Source organism: Fukomys damarensis, unplaced genomic scaffold, assembly GCF_012274545.1.
Source record: "Fukomys damarensis isolate Sample0158 unplaced genomic scaffold, DMR_v1.0_HiC HiC_scaffold_12, whole genome shotgun sequence".
Taxonomy (NCBI): Eukaryota; Metazoa; Chordata; class Mammalia; order Rodentia; family Bathyergidae; genus Fukomys; species Fukomys damarensis.
In genome coordinates, this window is record NW_022900924.1 from 17776518 (window position 1) to 17789132 (window position 12615).

At 52.2% G+C, this 12615-nt stretch overlaps 1 protein-coding gene across 1 annotated transcript in view; it reads right to left on the reverse strand.

Annotated features, from left to right (window-relative positions):
• The window catches only part of Kdm2b (lysine demethylase 2B), a 115224-nt gene that overhangs the window by 80921 nt on the left and 21688 nt on the right, over positions 1 to 12615 (reverse strand). The window contains exons 5-6 of the mRNA XM_033762450.1: positions 6323 to 6501; positions 5955 to 6061 (exon numbers count right to left, since the gene is read on the reverse strand). Coding sequence (XP_033618341.1) covers positions 5955 to 6061; positions 6323 to 6501 — 286 coding nt within the window. The remainder of the gene's footprint in view (positions 1 to 5954; positions 6062 to 6322; positions 6502 to 12615) is intronic.

Below are 12615 nucleotides of genomic sequence, written 5' to 3' on the forward strand. Positions count from 1 at the left end.
CCCACGGCCGCCCCCTCGGCCCCTCACCACGATGGGTGGCGGCTCGGAGGGAGCTCTCCCCACCCCCGCTCTCCAGGCGACCGCTTGGGGACCATGGAGCCTTGGTTTTCCCGGAATATGGACGCCACCCTGCTGCTGGGCTTGCCGATCCAGCCAAGCCACCTTCCCGAAATGTGTCCCTCCCGCGCCGCTGCCTGGAGTTGGGCGACTGTGAGGTCCCAGTATGACAGGCAAGGCAGGATGGGGTTCACCCTGAGACTACCTGAGAGACCTTGGGCAACTTACTTCCCCTCTCTGAGCCGTTTCCTGGTCCCTCCTAACACCGAGAGAGGTGACCCGATGTTCAACTCTGCTTACTCCGAGCCTCTCCAGCTGCCCTGCCCCTGCTTGTCCACGTAGGAGCTGAGCAGCCCGGCATCGGGAAGGACAGTGGGAATCCACCGATAAGGGCTCCTGGGCCAAGAACGATGACACTTGCATCACAGAATCTAAACTTGACGCCCAGCCTCTGCGGTCATTCCTAGGGTTGTCCGCATTTTTCAGATGAGGAAGCCAAGGCTCACTCTGGTCACTAGCCTATGACGCGGCAGTGCTCACCTGTGTACTGCCTCAGTGTCTCGGCCCTTCCCTGAGCTACCTGGCAATTCTAGGTCTAACGAAATGCATAGACCTCACAGACAAGCCTCAAACACTGACTTCCAGCCCAAGGTGATCCAGCGAGAATCAGAACTCCCACCCCTCCAGGTCACTGGGTCACCCCCCCACCCTGTCCCACACCCTCCCCAAACCACAAGGGGGCAGGAGACACCTACGGCCTCTACGGGGGGCCGCAGTAACCAGGCTTCTCCATTCTCTGGCCAAACATTTTTCACTAGCGATGCCCAGCCATATTAATTCTTGGGTTTCTAATTACTCAAGTCTTGGTAATAACAGCTGTTTCCCTGTCTGAGCTCTTTTCACCCTCTGAACACAGCCTGACCAGCCCCATCTTAAGATGCAAACCCCGAAGCCCCAGTCAATGCCCTGGGCACAGAGTTGCTTCTGATCTCATTTATAACAAAGCCCACTTATTAGCACCTTTCCCGGGTCTGCCGGGAAGGCCAGACTGGAACTCTTTGGAACTGGTTTGGTTTCTTGGCAGGTGTCTGCTTTGCCTATTTAAAGCAAATTAACAAGCCAAGGAGTGTTCTTAGCTTTTTTAAAGACAGGGTCTATGTAGTTCAGGCTGGCCTCAAATTCAAAGTGATCCGCCTGCCTCAGCCTCCTGAGTGCTGGGATTACAGACATGTGCCATCACCCCTATCCAGCCTTTTTTCTCTATTTCAAGATAGAGAGGTGGGGAAGAAAACTAGGAACCCAAAGGCCTGGGGTCTGGTGCACATCGCATGACTTCCTCTCTGTGGGCCCCTGACAGGCTCATAGGCCAGTGCCCCTGTGTGATGTGAGACACGAAGATCAAATGCTGATGCCAGTAAATGGGGTGGGGTGGGCAGGGTCAGAATCACAAAGCGAGTGTGGTTGTAGAGAAAAACCCTATGCATCGGGAGTGGTGGCATACACCTAATGATACCAGCACTCAGGAGGCTGAGGCAGGAGTTCAAGGCCAGCCTGAAGGTAAGAAGACCCTGTATCAACCCCCACATGAACACACACAAAAGTTGTATGCAAATTGGAAGTTCAACAATCTACACAGGCAGCCTCTGGACCCATCTGGGGACTGTGTTCCTCATTTCACATCTGCTCTGTGCTCCACGGTCCCCACTCCACGCCGGAGGCAGGATAAGAGTGACAATGCCCGCTGTGCAGAAGGCAACCCTGAGTCTCCAAAAGGAGACAAAACTTTGCCAGAGTCAGGGAAAGGCAGAGAGGAGGCCCCTCAGATATGCTGCCCATTTTCATTTTCATTTATTTACTTAATTTTTTTTTCTTCTCTTTTGGGGCAGGGTCTTGCTATGTCGTTCAGGCTGGCCTGGAACTCACTATGTAGCCCAGGTTGGCCTCAAAGTCGCAGTGATCCGCCTGCCTCAGCCTCCCAAGTATTGGGATTTCAGGTGTGTGCCACCATGCTTGGCTTCCAATGCCCATTTTGATCCTCTGTGTTTCAGCCTTTCACCCTAATATTTTCCCTCAGTTGTCCTGCCGCTCCTGTAGAGTAAAAAATAAAATGTGGAGAAAAATGTACTCAACTTTGAATTATTTGGGACCTAAACATGTATCATGTGAGGTCCCTCTTTTTGCTGGGTTTCGAGCTCTGGTGCTGCTTGCCGGCCTACATGTAACCATTATACCAGGACACCTCACTTCTGCAAACCCTGGTCCAAGGAACAGCAGAGGGAGGAGCTCCACTAATCCCTTTCTGGAATGTATCACAATGCCCAGTCGAAAAAGGCATACACATCTCACAGGCCCAGGGAATCCTGGAGGCTTTGAAGCAAGTCCAAAAATTCCTTGATGCTTCTCCCTGCAAGAGTAGAGCTGGGCTGGGTATGTAGCTCAGTGGTGGAGTGCTTGCCTGACATGCATAGGACCCTGAGTTCCATCCCTAGTACTGCAAAAAACGGGTAAAGCTACATTCCTGTCCTTGAGTATGGGCTGGACTAATCCACAGAATACAAAAGCAGCAAACTGGGTATGGCTTCAAAATGAGGTCATAAAAGGTGCTGTGTCCTTCTCCCAGGTCTTTCTCAAACCACTCACTCTGGATAACCAGCTGTCAGGTCATGAGGACACTCACACACTCCTGTGGAGAGGCCCAAGTGGTGAGGAACTGAGGCCTCCTGCCAACAGCCACTGGAGGTGCCATCTTAGAAATGGATCCTCCAGACCAGCCTGGTCCAGCCTCCGCCCAGTGCAGCCCAGGCCTAAGGTTTAACACAAGCTCCTGAGAGACCCAGAGCCAGAACCACCCAGCTAAGCCACTTGTAGATCCCTGACCTGCAGAAACTGAGACAATCTTTGTTGTTTTAAACTGCTAAAATTTTGCCAGGCATGGTGGTGGCCCATGCCTATAATCCCAGCACTGAGGAGGCTGAGGCAGGAAGATCACTATGAGTCAGAGGCCAGCCTGGGCTACACATAGTGACCTCAAGGCCACTCTGGACTGCATAGCAAGACCCTGTCTTAACCTCTCGCCTCCAAGTAAATAAAATAAAACTTGAGCTGCTAAAATAATTTTCTTCGGCTGTGAAGTTTGAGAGTAAGGGTTATGCAGCAATAAAAAACAAATGCAGGGATACTCCTGAAAACGCATCACTGTTCAGGCAGGTATGAGGAGAAACAGTGCCACACAAAGCACTTCTGCAGAACGCAGATGGAGGGGAAGGGGCAACGGCGGAAACGCAGAGTGACTTTGGTTTCAGTCAGCCCATGCCTCTCGTTCCCTTTCCCCTCATTCTGCTGTTTGTCTGAGACACTTGGCACCAAATTATATTATTCCCTTGTTTGCTTACCTGTCCCTCTCCTCACCACAATGTAAGCTCCAGGAGAAAGGAACTTGGCTTTATTCATTTCAGTCTACCAAGTACTTAGCTCAGTGTCTTTCACCAGAAGATAACTAATACATTAATTAACACACTCTTTATAAATCTTTAAACAGCTCAGCTGAAATCCATTAAAATTCCGAACCCCCTGACCACCTCGAAACAAGTCAGGGGAAGCCCTGCGACCGTCGCACCCCCTTGCACGCACGCCAGGAGCCTTCAGACGCAGGATGGCCTTCGGCCTCCTCTGCTTCTCAGGCGCCTCCAGCAAGGAAGTGCCGTGATTTCTGGAAACAATGTCATTTTAATTAAATTCCACAGAACCTGTCAGTGGTCCCAAGAGGACTCCATCATGGTGGGATTTGTTACCTGGCTTATGAATATTTGAAATTTTTCATCTGAACAAATGGACTATTTCTGAGGTGACAGTTTCCTTCCTAATGAGGTTCAAACCCCTGAACAAGTTCCTGCAGCCCCAGGTGGAGTTTGTAAATCTATGCGTCACGGATGCAACCAATACATCAGACACATACAGGCCGTGAACCCTAGTTTTTGTTAATTAGACTAAACGGGGCTTTTGGTAATGAGAGATCCTTACAACTTAAAGGAATCTTTCAACAAAGGGCAGAAGACACTGCGTATCTCAGAAAGGCAAGGTAGGCTGTCACTAAGTGATAGCTACACCGCCCTGTGCTATTCCCCCAAACTCGGCTCCTCTCCACGCCGCCTCTCCTCTCTCTGCCCTTTCTCCATCTCGCTGGCAGTGGCCTCCTCCTTCTGTCTGCCGCCCCACCCCCCTCAATCACGCGGGAATCTGAACACATCGTACCGCATAAAAAACGGTTTCCAACAGTTCTGCTGGGAACTGGAGTGTCAGCCTCCCGGGTCCTCGCCACCTACTGCAAAGGGCCCTTGGGACCCAATCCCTGACCTCCCTGACCATGTGAGGCCCTCACCCGAACCCTAACCTGTGCAGCGCAAAGCAGCACAGGCCTCTGCAGGGCGGCCTCGTCCCAGATGCCATCTTTCTGTCATTACTGGAGGCAGGGACGGCTGCCAACCCCCCACAGCGCCAGTGCCAAGCCCCAACCAGATGCTTAGAACACAGTTGCTGAATGAATACGTGAATGACTGAGTCCATGAGACCTGATTCCCCCGCATCTTCCCGCTCCACCTTCGAATACGTCCCTTCCTCCGTCCCTCCCCACATGCTCCCACCTCTTGTCACCTAAATCCCAGGTTCAATGTCCCCTCCTGATGACACCAGCCCAGGATTTTTCCGGCCCCCATCTCCGCGGCCCCGTGTGTCTCCCCCTCTGCCCAGACCAGAGCCGTGTTCCGGCCTGTGATTCTCCAGCAGGTGGGGCCTTTAGTCTTGTTCGTCCTCCCACCTCCCCATCCCAGGGGCTCTGAACGTTTTGCTGCGATCGAAATCAGAACAGAGAAGACCTGGAAGCAATGCCCGCTCTGCCCTGCCCACCTGGAGCTGGGTCTTTGCCTTTGATGCAGCCCAGATCCAAGGGCTGCTTCGAGGTTCAGCTTGGGGGGAAGGAAAATGTCTATGAAGTAATTAAACAGAGAGAGACTGAAAGCAAAACCCCGAGAAGCCCAGAGCCAGCACGGGCCTCCCTTGTAAAGCCTGGCACACAGTCTGCATTCAATATGCACTGAAGGGAGGGCCAGGGAATGGGGAGTTCACAGCCCAGAAGCTCCCAGGGCACTGCTGGCAGCTGGACCAGCAGAGCTACTAATGGACCTCGAGCTGCTGCCACCAACTCTTTTGGGGAGCGCAGAGCACTCACCTCACCTGCAACAGCCAGCATCTCATCTCCTCTTTTAGAAAACCTAAGAGGACTCTCAACAGTGGGAGTCCCAGAGCCGACTTCCTGCTCCTGAGGATCTAGACAGGGCCGCACCTGCCTCTGCTCAGGTCAGGATGGCCACGCTCCGTGTGGTGAGGGTTCTGCTACTGACCACAGTCACTTCCTGGCCCTGAGCCAACATTGTGCCAGGAGGGGACAGTCTCAGAAAAGCGTGGTGAGGACGCTGGCCCTGGCATTGTTCAGGAAAGGGCGTTGCTGAGCCAACACCCAGGAGAAGAGAGACGCGACTGCCCTCCCCATCCCTGGTCAAATCAGTGCCCACGGTGGGTGGAGTGCGCTGAAAATGTCCCCTCCCAGGATACGCTGTCATGTGGGCAGCGCAGATCAAGACTGTGCAGTGTCCCCCCCACCGCTTGCTCACGTCCCCTGAAGGAGCTGTGGGGACCCCCAGAGCCAGCTGCAGGAATCAGAGCCCTGCATTCCAGGGAACAAGACGCCAACAGGCCCGATCAAGGCTCCATCCCTCAGTCTCCACTGTCCCTGCCTCGGCTCAGGCCCTCAGCTCTGAGGGGAGCTGGCTGCAAAGCCACTCAAGCCCATGCGGACAGCCGGCCACCCTCCCCACTCCGGTCACCAGCCAGGCAAGCCTTACTTCTTTACTTTGGGGTACTTCATCTCTGCAATGGCGTTGGTGGCCTCAGTCTGCTTCTCCTTCAAGTGTTGGGGCCACATGTTGTCCACCCAGTCTACCAGATCCACCTGAAAGTCACACCACTGTCAGCGCTCACGGCTCCCACTGCCGGGCCAGAGCCAAAACGTCCCCTTGAACGGAACTCGGGCACCCACTGCACCCCTTCCTCCCACCTCAGCCAGCACAAGAGCCCCAGTATCTTGCCCTCTCCCACCCTCTCCCAGTAGCCCGGCATGGCCACCCTCCTATCAGCTGCCCAGTTCAAGGGACAGCATGGCCCGGAGCCAGGCTGGGGGCAGGTGTCGGGAGGGGCCCCGGCTGGGGCCTACCACGGTGGGGCGCTTGACCAGGTGCTCCAGCTTGGTGTGGCTGAACTCCAGGCTGATGACGTTGTACAGCTTGTCCCGCTGGGCCTCGGGCGTCTCGTAGTAGCGCACGAACTGGGACATGCTCATCTCCGTTCCCTTCTGGGTATTCACGTCCATCACATCCACCAGCCGCCGGCTCCCTGGAGGCAAAACCCGCAGGACGCTCGCTCAGGGCCACAGACCCCACCGGGGAACCCCCAAAGTGCCCCCTGCTCCCCTACAGGGCTCCCCAGGGTCCTCGCTTCTAGTCTACATCTGCTCCATGATCTTCCTGGCCCTGTTGGTTTTCCTGGCCCGACCTCTCTCCACCCTGCCGGACCCCTCTGCCACCGTGGCAGTCGACTGTCACCACTCCCGAGGTGTCCTCAACGGCTGCCCAAGGGGACTCTTGGGCTCCTCACACTGCCAGGGCGAGCCTTCCAGATGGACCTGACCGTCCAGCTCCCGTGTCTGCCATCACCTTCCACGGCCCCCACCGCCTACCAAGCAATCCCTCAGCATGGTGCACAGGGCTTTTCTGGGTACTCAGCACTAGGACAGGACTTAGGGCTGGAGAAAGAAAAACCAGCTACTTAGAAGCCTCCCTCCCAGGTCTGTGAAGCAGCGAAGTTACACAGCTTCCCTAATCCTCTGTGTCTTCATCCTGTCGGCTCTTCTGATCAGGCTGGCTGGGAGCAATGAACCGCAACTACAGACGTGCGGTGCAGCATCCGACACGTGAACGGGAACCCCTCACACCCTGGCACCGGTCACCCTCGCTAGTCTGCTGCCGTCTTTCTTCCCTCCTACTCTGTAAGCACAGGGAGGGCAGCCGCCTGCCTGTCGGGCTCGCTCCCTACAAGCACCAGGAATACAGCCAGGTACACACAGCGGCTCCAGGGACGCCTGTAGGACACTCCAAGAGTGAACACGCAGCATCCCGTCCAGGATGGTACAAATGCCCCTTCCGTACCAGCAGAGGACTTTCCTCAGTGTGGTGGTGCACACCTGTGACCCCAGCACTGAGGAGGCTGAGGCAGGAAGACTGCCACAAGCTCGACGCCAGCCTGAGCTGCACAGTCTCGACTCTGACTCAAAACAAAAACACAACCCAGAACTTTGCACCTTTCACCGAGTCCCCAAGAAAAGGGAACCAGAACCTTCCAGGCCAGCCCTGGAGTCCTGTGAGCAAGCCTCAAGGTGATCTCCACCCTTCTTTGGGCTCTGTCTGCTCATCTGTGAAATGGGAACCACAGCATCTCCGCCAAGGGGAAAGGGCCACCAGGCGAGGATAAGTGCTTTGAAAGGGGAAAAAAGACACACAAAGCCGACTGCCAAGTTCAGGGTGATTTATGGGGGAAACTGGCACCTCCTGAGTGTCACACTCAAAATGAGCACGGCGACTGCCATGGGAAACGCCATCTGGTCTGGAAAGACCCCAGCTCCCCGTTGGCTCAGTGGCAAGTACACGGTCCGTGGAGACTCAGCAACACTAAACAGTGACAACAAAAAAGCAGGTGACCCCTTATTCACCATGACCCTGGGAGGTTATGGGCACAGTCACTAGGGGTCAGCAAATGACAGCCCCAGGGCCAACCCAGCCAGGGCTGAGAATAAGAATGATTTGACATTTTTTAAATGCAAGGCTGGAAACCTGGAAAAATATTCTGTGGTATGAAATGATACGCAGTTTCCATCTGCAGGCTGGCCACAGAGGAAGTCTGTTCACACGTGGCCCCGTCCTCTGGTTTCTGAGCACTGCAACCACAGCGCACGGCCTGAGACGTCTACTCCCAGCAATTCGCACAGTAAAGTCTCAGCTCCACACTTCTCTTATTAAGCTTGGATGCTCAGGTGGGCCGGAGGCTCCTTCCCCACTTCCCCACTCTGTTCAGAGCTGTCTGATGACAAGCCAGGGTCAATATTTGTTGAATAATCAAACACAGTGTCTTTCATATAGCAGGAACTGAATAATGAAAGTGTCCCCTTCGGTGTGTAAGACAACATGGTGTTCTTATCTTTTGAGTTCAAGTTGGGTTTTTTTGTCTTTTTCTTTGTTTCTTTGTTTTGGAGAGCACTGGGGATCGAACCCAAGGCCTTTGCACTGAGCTACATTCCTACCCCCTTTTCATGACTAAAACCACAATTCTTTTTTTTTTTTTGGTTTTTTGAGACAGGGTCTCACTATGTAGTTGAGACTGACTGGGAACTCACTATGTAGCTCAGGCTGGTCTCGAACTCACAGCGATCCTCCTGCCTCAGCCTCCCAAGTGCTGGGATTACAGGCGTGCGCCACCACGCCCGGCTCTAAAACCACAATTCTTGATTGATATAAATAAAGAAATTAATAATTTAAAAATCTGGTGAGGGTTGCCAGGGGTGGTGGTACACGCCTATAATCACAGCACTTGGGAGGCTGAGGCAGGAAGATCACTGTGGGTTCCAGGTTAGCCTGGGCTACATTGTGAGTTCAAGGCCAGCCTGAACTACATAGCAAGGCCCTGTCTCAACCCCCCCACACACACACAAAAAGGAAAAACTTGGTGAAGAACAGCTAAGAATTTCAAAGAATCTACCCGCAACTTATAAATTACAAAACTGAAAAGAATAAAGTGGAAGATTCTGCCAAAATTTATCTGAACCTTGTAATAAACATTATTTATAACGAAAAAGGTCAAAATTGTTTTGTCACCTAGAAAGGAAAAGTTCCAACTTTCCTAGCGAACAATGCAGAAAGCGTCACAAATGCATGCCTACCCCTTGCATGGGGACCCTGCTAATCTTCTCTATCCTATTTTAGGGCATGTGCTGCTGAGGGGAACACCTCAGCACTTATAAATATTTTTTGTTTTGAGATAGGGCCTCAGTAAGTTGCCCAGGCTGGGCTCAAACTTTGGACCTTCCCGACTCAGCCTCCCAGAGTGCTGGGATTATAGGTGTACAGCACCACAGCCAGCTTTTGGATTCAAAATCTAATTTTCACAACCCTGGAAGGACTATGTCTGCTTTGTAAGTGAGGAAACCAAAGCCCAGAGATAAAGTAGCTGGCTCAAGTTCTTTGGGACAGACTCTGACCGGTTATTGGCATTAACATTTACTCAGCACACGGCATGGGCACACCCTCTCCACAGCGGTCACAGCTCTGGGAACAAGAACTTTAGTTACACACAGTAGGTGGATGAGAAACTCATACTTGGACCCCTGAGCAAGGCGCAGGGCTGGGATTTGGGGTTTTGTTCTAGACAGGGTCTTGCTATACAGTTCAGGCTGCCCTCAAACTCACGTGCTCCTCCTGCCTCAGCCTAGAGCTGAGATTTGAAGCCAATTCAATCAAACACTAGAACTAGGCTCTCAACCAGCTCTGTAGCCCTACCAGGTTCTGATCCCCAGCTTCTGAGGCAGCCCCTTGCTCTGGGTCCTGGGAAGCAGAGCAAGGAGCAGCTGTTCGGTTCTGTGTAGGGAGGGTGCAGATCCACCAGGGGGCGTCCCAGGCCCTTGCTGGACATCTGGCCTGCTCTACCCAGACACCTGGAACCACTGGGCTCCCCTCAGCGTTTGGGAGAGGCCGGCCTGGCCCAGAGCCTGCTGTGGGAGCCGGAAGCCACTCAAAGCCTGGCTAGCCTCACAACTCCGCCCACTGCTCCGCCTGGCCTTGCTCAAGGTCAAGTCTAAAAGGGTTGCTGCAGGTAGGAGAAGGCACAGAGAGCGCTGCACTGAATGAAATCTCAGCCACAGAAGCTCCCAAGTCAGCACAGCACACCAAGTTCAGCTGTCCCTACAGGCACCACTCAGAGGATAAGCTGAGGCTTCATGGGTTCCAATCCCAGCTGGGCTTCCAGCCACCATGTATGGCATTGTACATTTTTTTTTTCCAAACAGATTTAATCCGTGGTGGGTTAAATCCGCAGATGTGACCCACTGCACCCACAGAGTGAGGCAGAGGAAGTCTGCTTTAAGTCTCTGCCTCACAATTCGACTCAACTGACCTCTTCGAACCCTAAACCACAATCAGGAGAGCTAATGGGTGGTGGGATTTATGGGGAGTGATGAAAATGCTCTAAAATTCATGTGGTAGCCAGGTGTGGTCACAGGCACACACCTGTGACCCCAGCGCTGAGGAGGCTGAGGTAGGAGGATCGCCACAGTTTGAAGGCAGCCTGGGCTACACAGTCAGAACAAGACCAGCCTGAACAACATAGCGAGACTCTGTCTTAAAAAAAAACAAACAAAAAAAACCCACTTTTTTAAAAAATTAATTAATTTATTTATTTTGGTACCAGGGACTGAAGTCAGGATCTTGCGCCTACAAGGTAGGCAATGGAACCACTAAGCTAAATCCCCAGCCTATTTATTTATTTTTTGAGACAGGTCTCACTATGTAGTTGAGATTGCCCAGGAACTCACTATGTAGCCCAGGCTGGTCTCGAACTCACAGCGATCCTCCTGCCTCAGCATCTCGAGTGCTGTGATTACAGGCGTGAGCCACCATGCCCAGCGAGTATCTTTTCTTTTCAAGGGCCTCCAACAGTTTAAAAACAAATTGGTTAGGGATTTAGCTCAGTGGTTCTGCTGCCTGCCTCACAAGGGCAAGGTCCCAAGTTCAATGCCCGGTACAAAAAACAAAAAATCAAAAGATTTAGCCATAAAAATGGAATCAAGTATGGAGATACACTACAACACAGATAAGTCTTAAAACACTCTGCTAAATCAAGCCACATAAAAAGCAACAACTGTATGACGCTATTTAGACAGTGTGTGCAGAATAAGTGCTTGGGGACAGAAAGCAGACTAGCGGTGACCTTTTGGATGATGAAAATGTTTGTTTTTCCCCTCCCTTTGTGGTACTAAGGATGGAACCCAAGGTCCGGTGCATGCAGATCAAATGCTGTATGTACCACTGACTGACATCCCCAGCCATGCCTCTCCCTTTTTTGAGAGTCTCTCACGAAGTTGACCAGGCTAAGCTCAAATGTGCAATCCTCCTGGCTCAGCCTCCCAGTCTGCTGGGATTATACACCCAATTTCTGAACAGTCACCAAAAGTTGTTTGTTCTGGCAACTGAACCTAGGACTTTTGCATTGAGCTACATTTCCAGCACCCCACCAGCAAACAAGATCTCCCTATGTAGTCCAGGCTAAACTTGAACTCACTATGTAGCCCAAACTGGCCTCGAATTCACAGTGATCCTCCTGCCTCAGCCTCTAGAGTAGTAGGATTACAGGCATGCGCCACCATGACCAGCCCAGTTACTTTTTGTTATTTATTTTCTGACGGAGTTTCACTAAATTGATAAACTGCCCAGGCTGGGCTTGAATTTGTGATTTTTCCCAGCCTTTGAAAAATTTTTTGTTTTGAGCCAGGTGTGGTGGTGCACACCTTTATTCACAGCACTTGGGAGGATGAAGCAGGAGGATCATCATGAGTTTGAGACTAGTCTGGGATACAAAGTGAGTTGTTTTGTTTTGTTTTTTCCTTCCTGGTACCAGGGATCAAACTCAGGACCTTGTGTTTGTGAATTGGGTACAGTGCCACTGAGCTAAATCCCCAGCCCCAACACAGTGAGTTCAAGTCCAACCTGAACTGCACAGTGAGTCCCTGTCTCAGAGACAGGGTCCCTAAATGGTCCAGGGTGTCCTCAATCTTGTGCTCCTCCATTGGCACGGTGGCTCTCACACCCGTAAGTCTGAGGCCACCCTGGTCTACATAGTGAGTTCAAACCCAGCTGGACTACAAAGCAAGACCCCGTCTCAAAAAGAACACTCACCTCAGACGAAGTCGAAAATATAATTTTAAAAATAGTATATTCAGTATATGTCTAGTCACCGGTGAGGACAACAAAGAGGCAGTAGTGGCCCCACGTGGGGCAATGACGTCTCCCTGCAGGAAAGCTAAGGGCTTGTACACAGAGCACCTTCCTGTGCCTGCCAATCTGAAACAAGGCTTCCCAGACCGTGTTTGGCATTGTATAGACATTTTTTTTTTCAAACAGATTTAATCCGGGGTGGGTTTCACTTTCAGAACTGTTCTGACTCATCAACTTGATTCCCAAAGTAGCAGAAATAAATATTAACCAGGTTGGTGGCACAGGCCTGTAATCCCAACACTTGGGAGGCTGAGATGGGAGGATTTCAAGGAGTTCAAGACCAGCCTGAGCTACACAGTGAGTTCAAGGCCAGTCTGAACTACATAGTGAGACTGTCTCAGATAATAAAAAGAATAAGCCGGGTGTGGTGGCGCACACCTGTAATCCCAGCACGCGGGAGGCTGAGGGAGGA